This window comes from Vitis vinifera, chromosome 15 (genome assembly GCF_030704535.1).
Source record: "Vitis vinifera cultivar Pinot Noir 40024 chromosome 15, ASM3070453v1".
Taxonomy (NCBI): domain Eukaryota; kingdom Viridiplantae; phylum Streptophyta; class Magnoliopsida; order Vitales; family Vitaceae; genus Vitis; species Vitis vinifera.
In genome coordinates, this window is record NC_081819.1 from 2,743,569 (window position 1) to 2,761,272 (window position 17,704).

General features: G+C 37.5%; 1 protein-coding gene across 28 annotated transcripts; it reads left to right on the plus strand.

Annotated features, from left to right (window-relative positions):
* Nucleotides 1–401: 401 nt before the first annotated feature.
* Nucleotides 402–15,483, plus strand: LOC100247140 (uncharacterized). Of its 28 annotated transcripts, XR_009467801.1 has the most exons (9): nucleotides 402–574; nucleotides 726–1,285; nucleotides 4,839–4,977; nucleotides 6,001–6,065; nucleotides 6,229–6,271; nucleotides 6,807–7,303; nucleotides 7,637–7,881; nucleotides 8,072–8,224; nucleotides 14,766–15,483. XR_009467801.1 is itself a non-coding variant. In XM_059743081.1 (5 exons), the coding sequence occupies exons 2-3, from the start codon at nucleotides 733–735 to the stop codon at nucleotides 4,901–4,903; spliced, it is 618 nt and encodes a 205-aa protein (XP_059599064.1). In that variant the 5' UTR covers nucleotides 409–574; nucleotides 726–732; the 3' UTR covers nucleotides 4,904–4,977; nucleotides 8,072–8,224; nucleotides 14,766–15,483. The 28 variants fall into 28 exon arrangements, 2 of the variants coding, with proteins under 2 accessions (XP_059599064.1, XP_059599065.1); XR_009467820.1 differs by having other exon boundaries at nucleotides 4,839–6,065; nucleotides 7,098–7,303; XR_009467812.1 differs by lacking the exon at nucleotides 7,637–7,881 and having other exon boundaries at nucleotides 403–574; nucleotides 7,098–7,303.
* The last annotated feature ends 2,221 nt before the right edge of the window (nucleotides 15,484–17,704 follow it).

The following is a 17,704-nucleotide window of genomic DNA, read 5'->3' on the forward strand; positions in this document are numbered from 1 at the left end:
TGATTTACTTTTGTATCAATTAATCTCTATCTAATTTAGGGTTTTTATTTTTTGTTTTGGGAACATATCCAAAATGAGTATCCATAACCAAACCTCCTCGATTCGCCACATCACTGTCAATATTATTTTTTTTCTTTTTTTTTTTCCAATGGGCTGCCACGTGGCCGCCCCTCCAATTTGTCAAGGGTTTTTGCAGGTACGTGGAATCAACCCATACAACCCTGGACAATACAACCCATACAACGCCGGACTCGGTAAGTAGAGTCAGGGGTTGTCTTTTATGTGACAAAACTAACCCTTGTGAGTTTTGTAATATCGTATGCCCTGACTCCACGTGTTTGAGTGCAGGGTTAGTTTTGTCACAAGGCATACAAAACTAACCCAAAACTGACCCTTGAACCCCCTCTATATAAAGGGTATACTGCTGGAACAATTAATCACGCAACCATCTTCTGGAGATCGGTGGCCTGGTCTGTAAGAAAGAGGCAGCGGGGAGTGCTGGAGAGAACGAAGGTAATTTCCTTCTTCTCTCGGAGGCCTGGTCTGTAAGAAATAGGCAGCAGGGAGTGATCGGGTACGTCCCTCTCCAACTATTGGTTGAGTTCAATAAATATCTATCTGCTGTCTCTACCATTCCTTAATTTCTTTCTTCACTGTTTGATTTCCTTTTGTATCATTTAATCTCTATCTAATTTAGGGTTTTTTTTTTTTTGTTTTGGGAACAGATCCAAAATGAGTATCCATAACCAAACCTCCTCGATTCACCACATCACTGTCAATATTGTGAGAATCAACCTTCGAGAACAACGGAATCTCATGTTTATTCAGTCTTCCGATTTCATCAACAATGGACAACAATACAATCTCATGCTCAATTACCTTAGCGCCATTCTCGCCCTCATTGCTTTCGTTGATCCAGTTCTCATCAAACTCATTGATTTGAAGTTTCAGAAAGAGGTCGACTCTGTGTTTGAAGCCCACCCCATAACCACCATGATGTTCTTTGCTAGCTTACTGGTGTTTGTTTTGACATTCGGAATTGAGTTAACCTTCCATTCTTCTCATCTCTCTCCCACTTGTGCTGCTCTCCTCCGCACTGCCATGATGTTTTCTGGTTCCCTCTCCTTGACTTCATTGGCATCAGTATTATTGCCCGATGCATTGCGGCCCCTTCTATATGCCTTCTGTGCCTTTCTCTCACTTGCCAACTTGCATAACCTAGTCCGGAAATGGTATCACTGGGTTCACCGTGCAATCGTGGACAACCTTGAGACTGCATTAACAGGTATGCGACAATCGCACCTGAGAAGAAGGGGTACACCTTCTACTGTCCCTATTCCTACAATTTCACGGGTTCCCCATGTCTGATTTCTCAGGAACGCATTTTGTCTCGTGATTCTAGTTTTTGTTGGCTTGGGCATTTATAATTATTAAATAAGTAAAAGGAATGCCTAACTTAGATTTCCCTATGTTTAGACGCCAACCCACTAAATCTAGAGAAAGAAAGAGAGAATTTCTATAACAAGCATGCAACTTCAGATTGTATTTCCTTAGTTGTCTGAAAGAAAGGTTGCAGTAGTAATGATATTTAATGTTGTTCCAGTGAAGAGTTTCTACTTATGCATCTAGTCCTTAATGATCTTTTTTTTTTCCCTCATTTTTCCTCCATTATTGGCTCAATTTGATTTGTAAGTACAATCTGCTCAACTTCAATGTTACCACTGTGAGCTAGTGGGAGAGTGTGTGCACCCTATCATTTTTAAGTACTCTTAAGTATGCGCCCAATCAAAGAAAAGACAATAAGCAAGAGAAAAATACAACAAAAAGGTGGGGACAAAATATTAACTACAAGGGTGATTTTCTCTTGCCAAATCTAAGGTGTCCTCTTTTTTGCAAGGTTTCCGCCTTTACCTAATAGAAGCTTTTATAGAGAAATAGAAAAATTTGTTTAGTTTAAATATGAAAACTGTGAGTGCTTTAGGTGGATTGGAAATTCTAGGTCAAATTCCTTGATATGCTCCCAGTCTGGGTCATTCAAAATCCTCCCTTGGAATAATTACCCCTTCAAATTCGATTACGCTTGAAGGTCATTAGAGTTGAAAGTAAGTGGTTTGATGTTGTAGATGGACCAAATTAAATCAACCATATTTTTCTTTTTTAAATTGTGGGTATCTTGGTTGACTTTTGTAATAAAAGATCAAAGATGTTAAAAGGCGTCATTTTTTAGCTTAGTCCTCTTTGCTCTATTTGTTATCGAACCTTAAGTTCAATCGATTCATCTTAAGAACTAAGGATGGACGATTCAGTTTATCTTTCTTTGGAGTCCTAGGCAGGCGAGGCATGGAAAAGAATCCAACATAGATCAGGGTACTTGACCTGTTTGGACAATTGCCTTAGTGGTGACCTGGTGACTGAACTTAACCTAATGTAGGTCGATTTCAATCGGTTGATTCCCCAACCAATTTTAGTTGAAAGACTCGGGAACATCTGCACACATCAGTAGCATTGTATTTATATGTCTCTATGAGGATACAGGTTCCTTACCTTGCTTCCTTCACTAGCGGGGCTAGCTGTTGTTCATGGATGCAAGCAGGCCTGCTCTATATGCATTCTACTCTTTGCAAGCAGGCCCTCTCTATATGCATTCTACTCTTTGCAAGCAGGCCCTCTCTATATGCATTCTACTCTTTGCATGCAGGCTCACTTGCTTGGTTGTAGATGCATTTAATTGAATTGCAACTATGATATAATCTTCTTGGTTTCATATGCGAACCTATCCTGTTTTCTTATGTTTAATCATGTCACAAGCCCTCTGGCTTTGCCAATACCTGGATCAATTCAACTTCTTCATAATTAGTCCTGCAACTTCAAATTGTTTTCAGTGTTGCAATCAATTTTGTGTTTTCAAAACAGGCCATGTAAGTCTACTAAAGTAATCAACTGCCCATAATGGGCTTTTCTTGAAAGCTCTAGTATCTAATTTAAAGAATCAGGTTGTTGGATTTTGAGATAGCTAAGAGCGGTCATGTGTGTTTTGGAGATGGATTTTGGCTCAGATTTGTATATTTGGAATGCATGGGTCCATATGTATTGTAGGTTTAATGATTTGGACAAGCAGCATAACATGATTGAGGAAATGCCTCTTAGGGCTTTTGGTTTCTTGGAATATAACATAATTGGAAGAAAGCATTGCAAATTAGTTTTCATTCCAGAATTGTGGGTGTGGCAGCACCAGATTTGTGCACTGTGCCAGGTCTCTTACCTGCCTGTGAAGGTTTGAGCGCTGGTCAAGAGGGTGGGTTAGTTCATGGGTTAATTAAAAAGCTTGGGAGTGAAAGGGATATAATTGTGAGAAATGTGCATCTTTCCATGTACTGAAAGTTTGATAGATCAATAGATGGTGGAGGATTAAAAGTTTACTTTGGATGCATTGATTTATGGGTACTCTCAAATGGATTTGTTTGAAGAGGTAGTTAGTTGTGTAGATGGAAAACCAATTTAGACCAGATTCTCTATCAAATCTATTCTTCACCATTCAGACTTAGAATTTGGAAAATATGTTCATGACTTCATAATCATAAGCAATGTTTTAAAAGGTTAAAAGGCGGGCTTGAGGTGTTTTCCCAAAAGTCTGCATCTGTTTGATTTTGGTTTGGGAATTGATGTAGGAAATTTTATCTTGTATTCCTTTTATGGAATTAATTAAATGCATTAGAGATGATATATTCCTAATGTTTTTATGGCTGAATTTCTAATATATATAGCAATTTATTTATGAAATTGATTACATAGGATAGGAAAATTATCCCATATTATAAGTATTTAATTATTTATATGCATTAATCAATTAATTCATATTAGAATTAAACTTATAATATATGGATATTATGTATTAGGATTGAATGTATATGTAGCTTTAGGGAAACGGATCAAGTGCTTTCAATATGCAAAAAAATCAAAGCCAGGACCCTAGATGTAGATGGATGGAAATACAAAAAAAACAGGGTTTATGTTTTTGGCATTGGGAATAAGTTTTTCCAACAATTTGGTGAGGTTTTATCAGGGATACTTGCTGGCTTGATGGCTGAATCTATAGTTGTGGAGATTCCCCATAATGGATTGCTTGCTTAATCACATTCAAAAAGAAGATTGCAATGGAGAAAACAATTTTTTTTTTTGTTATCTTGTGGGTGCCAAAAATTGATAGAGGCCATATTGGCTTGACATCATGTCATTTTCCCAACAAGGAAGTTTTGTTTGATCATGTTCAATAATTAAGTGCTCGTTAGAATATACTTTGTTTTTTAGTTTTAAAAACAAAAATAGTACTAACTTTTGTATAAAATATAGATCAATCTTTTATTTAAAAAAAAAAAAAAAACTAAGGATTTATTTATGTTCTTAAAATCTATTTTTAAATTTTTTAAAATTTAATGGATTAATAGTTTTTTGTTACATAAATTTTTAAACAGTTTTTAAAATTGATTTTTTTTAGGTTAACTCTCATAGAGTTCTTACATTTTATATAGAAGTTACCATCATTTTCTATTTTTTAAAATAGAAAATAGTAATGACTGATAACTTCTATATAAAATATAAAAAATCTTAAAAGGAAAATGTAATAGTTTTTAAAAACTTATTAAAAAAATTTAGATATCAATAAAATCTTATTATTTCAAATTCTAAACTTTTTTAAAGAAACTTTTAAGAATATAGATTAGTTTATGCTTTTTGTATAAGAGGGTTTCTACTTTTTATAGGTAAGTTCCTATTTTTAAAAATAGAAAAATAAGAAGTTTATCTAAGCAAAGCCTTAATATGTTGTTTTTTAATTGCAGGAGTTTTTGGAGCATCAAAGTACAAGCCTGTCAAGGTCCTAGGTGATGCCATTAAGTTTGTTTGAGAGTATTTCAACAGAAACTGGAGATCTCTTTGTCATACACCTGCTTGATGTTTCTGATGATAGCAGAAGCTCAAGTAAGAAGCTAGATGCCCTTAAATTTAGAATGATATTTTTCTAAACTAATATGTGTTAGGGAAATGCATACTCTAAAGTTGCAATTGAGATTAAATCTTCTTAAGTAAATGCAAAATCATTAGCCAGTTTCACATTTGGAAATTACTTGATGAGAAGCTAGAATATGTAGTATTTGATTTTATTTCTAATGCATTTGATTACATAAAGTGATTTTTGTCAATAAGATCTTGTTTGATGCCTTTGTTTTGGTCCAACAATAGTATTATGGGACTTTTGTGCATTTGGATTTTTAGATCCAAATTTCAATTATCAGAACCTCAATTTTCTCTCATTCCAAGTGTTTTAAAGGAACTCATGATGTCCTTCATTTGGGCAAAACAGTATTTGGACATCAGGAATTGATTTGATTGTTAGGGATGGTGATTGCATTAAGCCACTTCTTAAAGGGTGTTTGGTAAAACTTAATACTTGTTACTTAATGACTTATGTTGATTTTAAGTTAAATTATACTTAAGTTGTTGACTTAAAACTTATTACTTTAAGTATTAAGGTTGTTTGATAAAATTAATTTAAAATTTATTCTAAATCATCAAATTGACATATTTATCCTTTTAAATTATAACTAGGGCAAAGGTGGTTTAGTAACAATAGAGGTTGTGAAATAGCAAGAGAGCTCATAGAGGTAATTAAGACAAAAGGGGATAAAAAGGTAAAATGAAGATGTGGACTTAAGAATAAGTTAATCATTTTTATTTATTGTTTAAAGTTGTTTTTGACTTTAAGTCATAAAGGTATGGTCTAACGGAAGGGCCTTGATTTTAATGGAAAATGAAGAAGAAGGAGAGGATTGTATGTAGAAAAGGGAACTGAAATGAAGATATATAAATAACTACCACATATAAACATCTTCTAGATGCAAAATTCTTTGCATGTTACTGTTGACCTTATGTTCTACATTCATATTCTGCATACTTTTGTTAATGTCATTTTGTTAAGTAATTGAAATGTTTAAGTACTCCTAGGGTTTGGGCTAATCAATAAGGGTTTTGGTTCTAACGGAGAAAGCAAGTCGACCAGGAAAAGCAAAGTACGTTTGCTTTAAAGATTTTCAAATTCATGTGCTCTAGTTCTTCATTTCCAAAGAATGTTGGACTTTCTGGTACCCCAGTATCTTCGTCACTATCCACTTCTGATTCATTGTTTTCTGGTGTCTTTATTCCTATCTCTGTGTTCCACACTTCCTAATGCAGGACAGGAGAAGTGAAGGAAAAGGTTGAGGAGTTGATCTTAGAGGTTGGAGTTCCAAAATCACGTTTGGCAACTATATGTTGGGATTGAGCGTTATGGGCCCACCATGGCTGACGCTTAGCACTCCCGAAGGGAAGGCTAGAGGCTCAGGACCGTGGCCCCTCAATCACACCATTTGCTTATTTGTTCCAATAAAGGAGGCGTAACTTACCCAGATGGTACTATGATTGACATTTAGGTGGACCTTAAGGTTTGGTCCTAGGTTCAATTCCTGGGGACACCTCCTTTATTGGAACAAATAAACAAATGGTGTGATTGAGGGGCCACGGTCCTGAGCCTCTAGCCTTCCCTTCGGGAGTGCTAAGCGTCAGCCATGGTGAGCCCATAAGGCTCAATCCCAACACTATATTGATAATGATTTTTGTTTTCTTTCCATTTGGGAATTATAGGATCTTTTGGCCTACAACTTTTTATCTTTTCGTTGGATTGGACTTGATTTTTGAAATATGCAGCATTGCTGTTCATGACCATGTTCTACTGAATGCTAAAATAAAATGGTGTTAAATCAATTTTGTTGCAGACCCATAACAGCTGGGGATAAGGCCTTGTGATGAGTACTGGTGCAAGGGGTTCTTCGTTGGGGAAGAAGAGTGTCAGAACACCCCCTTTATATTAATTCCAAAGACAAACTATTTGAAAATTCCACCTGCATTCAAGCATGCATTTATATGAAATATGCTTGTACCATTTGATTCTTGTTCATTCTCCTTTGTGAACCCTAGAGGTTCATTTAGATGTTGATGCTGCTGCTGCAAGGATGGCATCAAGAAGGGCTTGGAACTAGATAATAATTTTGTCTCAATGTGGCCAGTTGCCTTTAATGATTGGAGAATCTGCAAAATCTTGTGTCCATGGAGACAACAATGGAAATTTCTCCTCTTCCCCAACTTTTAAGCCAAAAATCTCTTCCAATATGCTAATCAAGTTAGCAAGCCAACCCAAGGCAAGGTCAAGAAACATGATCGTCTCTCCAGCAAAGGACATTTTTCCCTTCAACTTTTCTTCCAAGAACTTCAGGTACTCCATGGCTTCCTCCAGCTCTTTCCCTCGTGTGATAAACACACTTTGAATTGATGTCAAACCATACATCAAAAAACAAATGAATATCAAACTACAAGATCTTTCTGAAGCTGAAGATAACACTACTTTTCTGGTTGATATATATTTTTGTTTGCCTGTCAGAAAAAAAAAAAATCTATTTTTCTGGTTGATCAATACACATGGAAGTCAGATGCTAATATAGCTCAATTTTCCTTTCAGTGTTTGTCCTTTTATTTAAAATGCTGGTTTTGGAAAACCTCTTAGAGGGATGTAACATTTGCATCTTTCAATTTTGATGGTGTTGACCAGAACTGAGCTGTCATCTCAAGACCATGAATCTCCATAGTATCATCTCATTAAATCAAACAGCTAATTTGAGACGAGTGATGCGTTCCTCCTGAATCAGTTGGAGGACATTTATTGTTTGGAGAAGATTGATCTGCATGCCTTCCTCCATATATACAAAAAGAACAATAGCTCCATTTCCTCACCGAAGTTTCTGTGTCTAAATACCATGAGTTGAATATAAATACTGTACAGTGAAATCTTTCCTGGTATATCTTATAACCTGAATCCACATTGCATTTCTACTCAGTCTTCTATGTTTTGTACCATTTTTTATTTGTCACCTTCTACAAGCTCCGCGAGCTATCAACATCTTGGAATTTGACCTTTTCTTCCACATCCCCTAGCATATAATCAATGCATTTCTTCTTCTAATTCATCAGTCTCCATTGGTTTTAGGTGGAGATTAAAAATAGCTGATAAATATGACAGAGGATTCAGTGGACTTTTGATGAAGAGCAGGTTGACAGTAACAAAGGTGTTGGAAGTATGATATTTGCCTGAAGAGCTTGGCATACCAGTAGCAAAAATGGGGAAAATCTTAATCTTGCTGTAAGTACCATTTTGCTACCTTTGCTTATTTTACAAATCTGAATTATTGACCAATTCATGTTTTTCCCGCTTTTGACTTGTCCATTAATTTTTTTGGTCATTGTGAAGTAACTCTTAGGTATCATGACAGCATAATAAGAACTGCCATCATTTTGCTTATCTCAGTGTGGAGACTTCCTGATACAAAATTCACATATTCAACTCACCAACTTTCTTCTGGATGGTTATGTTGTCTCAAACAATGGTGGTATGAAGAGGAAATGACAAGGCCTGAATCTTTTATTGGGTCAATTTGGAAAAAATACATACCAAATATAAGCCCTTTGCTTGCATGTGTGTGCATTGACACACATGTGAGTGAAGATATAATCTAGAGTCCAAGAACTTTGTCCTATATAGGTTCCTTATATCTTGTAAACTAGGCTTTCTAGTTTTACCTTTTAGTAAATTTGGATTTTGAATTGGATGCAACAGGCAATCAGTTACTCTAGTTGGTAAGCCATGCATGGAGAAAGTTGCAAAGTCAGTTTCTAATTTAAAAAAAATAAAAAGATAAAAAAGTTGCAAATTCAGTTGGATGATGAATTTCAGGATGACATCTTAGGTGGGATCATATCTAGTACATATATATCCTGTGTATATACCTATTAAGAGTATTAGAGGCTGTAATGCATATTTGCAGGTATGTTTATCATATGATCCTGTTGAGAGAGAGAGAGAGAGGAGAAAAACCTTATTCATTCATTGTAATCTCTACTTACAATTGAGAGATATATATATATACAAGGCTAGGAGTCCTAACTACCATACATGTGACCTATATTAACAAGGAAAGATAGTATACTATACATACATTATATTCAACACTCCCCCTCAAGCTGGAGCATATACGTCATATGCACCAAGCTTGTTACAAATATATTTAATCCTAGGACCTCTGAGAGATTTAGTGAAGATGTCTGCTAGTTGATCATTTGAATTGACAAAACTTGTAGCAACACATCCTGATGCGATCTTCTCTCTAATGAAATGACAGTCAACTTCAATATGCTTGGTCCTTTCATGAAAGACTGGATTGGATGCAATATGTAATGCGGCCTGGTTATCACAGATGAGTTTCATCTGTTCATCCTTTCCAAATCTCAACTCCTGAAGAAGATGTCTCAACCATATGAGTTCACATGTTGCCAAAGCCATAGCTCGATACTCGGCTTCAGCGCTAGATCTGGCCACTACATCTTGTTTCTTACTCTTCCAAGATATTAGATTACCTCCAATAAAAACACAGTACCCTGAAGTGGAACGTCTATCTGTGGGTGAGCCAGCCCAATCTGCATCTGTGTAACCAACAACTTGAGTATGACCTCTGTTCTCGTACAATACACCTTGGCCTGGTGTACTTTTGATATATCGAAGGATACGGATTACGGCATCCCAATGGCTATCACATGGTGACTGTAGGAATTGACTAACAACACTCACAGGAAAAGAAATGTCTGGACGAGTAATGGTGAGATAGTTCAATTTACCTACGAGCCGTCGATATCTCCCGGGGTCTCCTAAAGGCTCCCCCTGTCCTGGTACAAGTTTGACATTCGGATCCATAGGTGTGTCTACCGGTTTGCAGTCTAACATACCGGTTTCTTCCAGGATGTCTAAAGCATATTTCCTTTGGGAAAGGACCACACCAGAACTAGATTGAGCTATCTCAATTCCCAAGAAATACTTGAGTTTCCCCAAGTCTTTGGTCTGAAAGTGGGTAAAAAGATGTTGCTTTAGTTTTTGAATACCATCCTGATCACTGCCTGTAATGACGATGTCGTCCACATAAACAACCAGATAAATACACTGCCCCAAGGAGTTATGATGATAAAAAACTGAATGGTCTGCTGTACTGCGAAGCATGCCAAACTCTTGAACAACAGAACTAAAACGGCTAAACCATGCTCGAGGAGATTGTTTCAAGCCATATAGAGAACGGCGTAACCTGCACACTAAACCAGACTCCCCCTGAGCAACAAAACCAGGAGGTTGCTCCATATAAACTTCCTCGGCAAGATCACCATGAAGGAAGGCATTTTTAATATCCAACTGATAAAGAGGCCAAGAACACATAGCAGCCATGGAGAGAAGCAAGCGGACAGAAGCAATCTTGGCAACAGGAGAGAATGTGTCACCATAATCAGAACCATAAACTTGAGTATAGCCTTTAGCAACTAAACGGGCCTTAAGGCGATCAACCTGACCATCAGGACCAACCTTAACTGCATAGACCCAACGACAACCAACTGTAGATTTACCAGAGGGTAAAACAACAAGATCCCAAGTGCCATTAGAGTGCAGAGCAGCCATTTCATCCACCATTGCCTGTCGCCAGCCTGGATGGGAAAGAGCTTCATGGGTGCTCTTTGGAAGAGAAACAGAGGATATAGCAGAAACAAAAGCAGAATAGGGTGAAGATAAACGATGATAACTCAAAAAATTGTAAATAGGATGAGGATTACGAGTAGAGCGAGTACCTTTCCGAACAGCAATAGGTAAGTCATTAGGAGAAGGCAGAGCCGGGGCAGGTGAAGCCGAAGGGATAGGAAGTGAGTCAGCAGGTGCCTCAGGAAAAGGGAGAGGAGCAACGACACGAGGGCGACGATGATAAACCTGAAGTGGTCGAGGGGGCATAACATCAGGTGGGGAGACAATGGGAATGGGCAAGACTTCAGAAACAGGAAGAGACTCAGAAGTGGTGGAAAAGAATGGTGAGTCCTCAAAGAAGGTGACATCAGCGGAGATAAAGTACCGATGAGTCTCAAGGGAATAACAACGATAACCCTTCTGAAGTCTGGAATATCCCAAGAAGAGGCACTTCATGGCTTTGGCGGAAAGCTTGTCCTGTCCAGGAGTGAGAATATGAACAAAGCAAGTACAACCAAAGACACGAGGAGGAAGGAAATAAAGTGGTTGGTCAGGGAAAAGAAGGGAGTGAGGAATCTGATCGTGTAAGACAGAGGAGGGCATACGATTAATCAAATAACAAGCGGTAAGAACAGCGTCCCCCCAAAAGCGAAAAGGAACATGACTATGGAGGAGGAGAGTACGAGCTGTCTCAACAAGATGTCGATTCTTGCGTTCAGCTACCCCATTTTGTTGAGGAGTATGAGCACAAGAAGACTGATGAAGAATCCCATGATGAGACATAAACGAAGTAAATTGGGCTGAAAAATATTCCCTGGCATTGTCACTGCGTAACACACGAATAGAAATATTGAACTGGGTTTGGATTTCAGTATAAAATTTCTGGAAAATAGAGAATAACTCAGCTCGATTCTTCATTAAAAATAACCAAGTACATCGAGAATAGTCATCAATGAAAGTGACAAAATACTGAAATCCTAAAGTAGACGCAGTCCGACAAGGACCCCAAACATCAGTGTGGACAAGCTCAAAAGGAGACTTTGCCCGATTATTCAAACGCTTTGGGAACGAGACACGAGTATGTTTCCCAAGCTGACATGACTCACACGGAAGCGACGACAAGGTTGAAAAACGAGGAACCATCTTCTGGAACTTGGAGAGACTAGGGTGGCCCAGACGATTGTGAATGAGGAGAGGGGCATCAGTGGAAATGCAAACTGCAGGAGATGAATCTGAGGTGAGGTGATAGAGGCCTTGAGACTCACGTCCTATGCCAATCGTCTTCCCCGTACTCCGGTCCTGCAAGGTCACAAATTTATCAGAAAAGGTAATAGAGCAATTAAGAGTACGAGTGATTTTGCTGATGGAAATAAGATTAAAAGGACATTCAGGAGTATAAAGGACAGAAGTGAGAGGTAGAGAAGGCAGAGGAAGGGCCAAACCAATACCTTTAGCCACAGTTTGAGAACCATTAGCTAAGGTAACAGTAGGTAAATCAGAGGTAGTAGTAATAGAGGAGAAAAGATCCTTATTACCAGATAGGTGATCAGATGCTCCAGAATCTAGAATCCAGGGTCCAAGAGAAGATGTGTGGGTAAGGCAGGCAGAGGCATTACCAGGCTGGGCAACAGAGGCAATAGAAGCCTGAGATGTCTGAGATGCGGAGGAGCTCGGAGGCTGAGACAGCGGAGAATCAGAGGACTGGGCCATATGGGCAGTGCGAGGAGGTCTTCCATGTAACTGATAGCAACGATCGCGAGTGTGGCCAAGTTTATTGCAATAGGTGCAATGAGGACGTTGGCCTCTACCTCGGGTACCACTGCGTCCTCCTCGAGAGGTAGTTTGAGAAACTAACATAGAAGAATCTGAAGCGCTATCAGATGGCAAAGTCTGAGTGGACGAGATACGGAGGAGGCGAGCAAACACATCATCCAAGGACGGAACTGATGAACTACCAAGAATCTGATCACGAATAGGCTCAAGATCCGGACGGAGGCCAATAAGAGTAAGGACCATGAAGAACTTGTCAAGCTGTGTTTGTTGAGCCCCAACATCAGGAGTAAGAGGCATCACAGTCAAGAACTGCTCCTTAAGAGAGGCAATCTGACCAATATAAGTAGATAGATCCAAGTCCTGTTGGCTGAGATGGACAATAGCAGAAGCCACCTTATAAAGACGCTGGATATCATTCGTGTATAATCCTTTGGCCTGAGTCCAAAATTTAAAACAAGTTTTATAGGCCTGAAGATGAAGAAGAATCCGGGGATCAACCGATTGCCATAATACACTACACAACTGTGCATCTATCTTCCTCCACTGTACGCGGTCAACCTCAGGGATATCTGCCTCCTGGGTAACCAAATGATCCTCATATCCTTGACCCATAAACCAAAGTTCAACAGAGGCAGACCAGGAGAGATAATTCTCACTGCCAACCAATTTCTCTGAGGTAATCAGAGGAGATCCAGAGAGAACAGACGTAAAGATCTGATTTTTGGTGGTCATATTCACATATTTGGATCGAAGAGAGCCCTAAGATGGGTTCAGATTTCGGCGGAGAGAGAAAAACAGTGAAACCACGGCTGTGAGAGGTGCAATCAATGGAGAAAAAAAGGTCGTGACGTGCCTGGAGAGGAAGAGAAGCAGCACCCAAGCCTCGGGGATGGAGGGGGAGCCCTGTCGGAGGTGGCCGGAATGGCAAGAAGGCCAAAAACAGGGAAAAAATGGAGATGCAGGGCTCGGGGAGGACTGCCGGAGGGCTAGAAGGCCAAGACGGCGCCGAACGAGCCTGGAGAGGTGTCGGAAGTGGCCGGAAAGTGGGCCACGCGCCGTCACGCGCCGGCGCGTGGGTGACAGGCCGGAGGAGAAGGGCGGCGCGTGGGGGCGCGTGAGATGCCGGTTGCCGGTGGGGTTTCCACTGGCGTGTAGATCAGCCTCCGGCGGTTCGGAATATGTGGTCGTTTCCCGGAAAAAAAGGTCGCCGGAAAATGTCGCCGGAAAAGGTTGCCGGCGTGATGGAGATCCGACGGCGATGAGGTTGAAAAAAAAATTAGGTTTTCTCCTTTGGCTCTGATACCATGTTGAGAGAGAGAGAGAGAGGAGAAAAACCTTATTCATTCATTGTAATCTCTACTTACAATTGAGAGATATATATATATACAAGGCTAGGAGTCCTAACTACCATACATGTGACCTATATTAACAAGGAAAGATAGTATACTATACATACATTATATTCAACAGATCCATATACACTTTTGTGTGTGTGTGTGTATTTGGTTGACATCTAATGGAATTTTGATGTTCATTTTCTGTAAGAAATATTTGAGGCACAAAAATGTTTCATCATTCATGGCCATTGAGTTGGAATGCCACCAAAGATAACATTTGATCACAGATGTAGATCATCGAATTCATCAACCCACAGCTTTCCTTGGGCAGCAGCTGCACATAAGCAAGGAATAAGGTAGAAACTTCAGGCCTACGTGTTTTTCTTCGACACAGTCAACAAACTTGTTTGATTTTATTTTCCATCACTTTCTCAGCAAACAACTGGAAATTAGAGCATCAAGATCAATGTTGTTGCTAGAACTAATGGATTATTGTTAATCATGCTGCCATATTCTGGTTGGCTTCGATTAAATTTAGACACAGCATACCTGTTGCGCTATGCTCTCCATGATAATCATGCTATAATGACAAATTCTACAATGGTCCTTGGACTTATCAGTATAAAAAAATTTAAGAGAGTGATATTTAAAATGATTTGTTGCACATTTGACAGAATGAATTATCATATAGGATAAGGATGACATTGGGACATAGTTAACTGAAAAATGGAGATTAGAAATGCTCTGGAGTACGAGGCAATTGCAAAGGAAAAATGGCCTAAGATGGTGTTTGGCTAATGTGTATCTGGTGCAGAGGACCACTGGGCTCTATTTGAGAATAGGCATGTTTTTTCAAGCATTCTTAATCCTTTTTATCTTTATCCATAAAAGCCACTCCTAAAACTAAATCATCCCACTATAAACCTTTGGTTCAATGCTTTACGTATCATTTAATATGAACAAACTTATGTAGAAATTTATATAGCTGTTCTTTGAAAAATTTTCTTTTTATTGAATTATAGGTTTCAACTCACATTCTTATTGATGTATGCAAGATAAACTTGGCCAAGGTCCTGTGTTCTGAGGCGAGGCACTATTTCTTATCTTTTAAATATTTACAAGAGCCTAGTTTTTCAGTAAAAAAAAGGTGGCAGGTGGAGACGAAGGAGAGAAAAGGAGAAGGGTTCTTCAATCACTGACTCAAAGAGAAACCTGGGAGAATTTCCAGAAGCACAATGACAGAAGAAGCTACTCCAACCCATAGGCCTTCGGCTTTGATGATGCTCCTCTGAACCTCAATTTTCCTTCGCTTTCCTCAGCTGCCAAACAGGTCAGACCCATCAATTTTCCCTCTGTTTTCTCGACTTTTCTTTCCCTCAAAGCCGTGAATGTCTACCATTTTTTTTTTATTCTCTCAACTCTGCAACAAAAAAGAGGAAAAAATAGGATTTTTTGGTTGTTTTGTTTGGGGTTTGTGGAGATTGTTGATTGCATTGGTGTCTGGTTTATTTGAAAGAAAAGGGGAGAATGTTTGGGGGCGAGAATTTGAGATGAGGCTCACTTGCTTGGTTCAGAAATTTGGGTTTGTCTTTGTACTTGTCTGGCTTCTGATTGGGGATTGTTGTGATATTGAATAATTTGGCAAATGTGATGTGGGTTTATCTGGAATTTTTTTAGTTTAGCATTTGATGAATGAAAAAGGCAGAGGACATGGAAGAAGGTGATGAGATTATGCAAGAATTGCACTTGTACCTACTGATGCATCTGCAGAAACTCTTCACTCAAAACCTCTTTCTTTTAAACCAAGCACGTTGGCTAGGTACGTGTAGACACGCTTGTCTTAAAACAAGCTCAACTTTGAGACGAGTTACCAAAATCTTTCATGTCACTGAAAAGCTAAGAAACACTCCCTTTTATAAGTACATATGGGAAGATATTTATTGTGAACGTAAGTGATGATTTCCATTAAAGCTCATAACTCTCAACTTAATGTTAGAAGTATTTAAGGCTGTTAATAACTAATTAAGCTATAGTTGACTTACCAAGCCAATAAAATATTTTATTCCTTTTTTTAAAAAATAATTAAAGTTTTAAACTTTCTTTCCCCGCAAAGTTTAAAACTTCATAAATAACAATAAATTAAATTAATAAAATAATATGTATGGAAATGAAATAAATTTGGCAACTTTATATTGTATATAAGTGTTTTTTGGACTTGAACCTACTTCTAGTGTTACAAATTTTTATTTAGGGATCCATGAGCTATATTTTGATCTAAGTCCTTTAGCCAAATTACAACTATCACACACATTATATTGATATAGGACTTGGTTTTAAGCGGGTTAGTTGAATTAATAGTGATTGATTGGTACCTTAATTCTCATAAGAATTACTAGGGAATAGCGTAATCTCATAGTTGCAACCTTAAGACAACTCTTACTTGGGTGAATCCTTAAGGATGTATGTAACTCGTATCTCATTGCACTTTTTGCCTTGAGTCCATTCAAGGCAAAACCATTTCTACCAGCACATTGATGACATTGTCATCATAGGGATGGAGAAGATACTTTTTCCTCAAAGTTAGTATTACTTATAAGTCCTATAGTGAGGATTATTTTTACCTGTTGAACTTTTTCTGTGAGATCTTCAATCACAAAGGTTGGATTACCTTCAAAGATGGCTTTGTGAGCTTCTTGCAATCTAACTTATTTACTTGTCTTGGGGCAATCACTCATTAACAAAATAGTTTTTCCCTCATTTCGCATGCTTCCATCAATTTATCATATGAAAAGATATTTTCCACTTTTCCTATATGATTATGGCTCTATGATTTTACATATTCAAAAACAATATTAGTTGGGATACCACATATAGAGATTATCAACGTATATAGTATGCCTCAATTCCTCATAGTTGAGGTGATAAACAACTCTTTGATACTTGAAGAAAGAATTGGGAAAAGTTATTAGTTCATGTATCAAAAATTAAATCGGAGGTCAAACTATGATCAAATTGATGACATCATAAATATATAGTTTAAAATTTAAATTAATTATAAAAAAAGGTTAAAATTTTTAATTATATTTCATCTTTTTATCATTAATATTATAGTTTAAATTATGGTAAAGATAACATGAAGATTTATTGAATTATTAATATTTCTAATTTTACTAAATATATTTAAATTTTAATTATTAAGATAAAATAAAAAAATTTATTCAAAGTTGTCTAGATTTTAATAACTATATATCTAATTAATTTTAATTGTTTTATATATATTATTTTGATATTTATTAACCTATATATATATTAAGTGCATTTAAATAGAAGAGTGTTGTTGCACCCCGTTTTCCCACCAAAGACCTAGTTTGGTCTCATACTGTTTGAATCCCACATCCGCAGTATAGTTAGCAAAACCTTCAACCCAATCCTATAAGAAGGCCTAATACACCAATCAATCATTTTTAGTGTAGGGTTCAAAGCATGCCTTGGGCTTGAGAATGTTGGCTCCATTATGTGAGTATTAAATGACTTTTAAAACGTGGGGCTACAACTTAGTAATATTAATATATTTGAAAGCAAGAGAGGAAAAGAAAGGAACTACCCCCTCTTTTTTTTTTTTCTTTTTTTGACAGAATTACGGTAGTTTAAAAAAATATTTCTTAAACTGGCGTAGTGAAAAAAATAATTTCAATAAATAATATTTTTGATAAATATCTCAATAATTATAATTATTTTTATATATTAAATTTAATAAATAAAATTAATTAATTTTATAATGTTGTAAAATGAGAATAAATGTGACTTAAATAAAAGTAGAGATGACTATGTATTACTTTAATAATATATATATAGAGGGGAGAAAGAAATCAAAGAAGAGAAATGTTGAGAGAATGAAAGAAAGAGAGAGAGAGAATGAGAGGAAGAATATATCTTTCTTTTACTCGGGATGCTTTTTACA

Excerpts from the sequence above, each read along its gene's own strand:
- LOC100247140 (XM_059743081.1), top strand. The coding sequence starts at position 733 with ATGAGTATCCATAACCAAACCTCCTCGATTCACCACATCACTGTCAAT. Across the intron at positions 1,286-4,838 it reads CCTTGAGACTGCATTAACAG|GAGTTTTTGGAGCATCAAAG; the intron begins GTATGCGACAAT and ends TTTTAATTGCAG.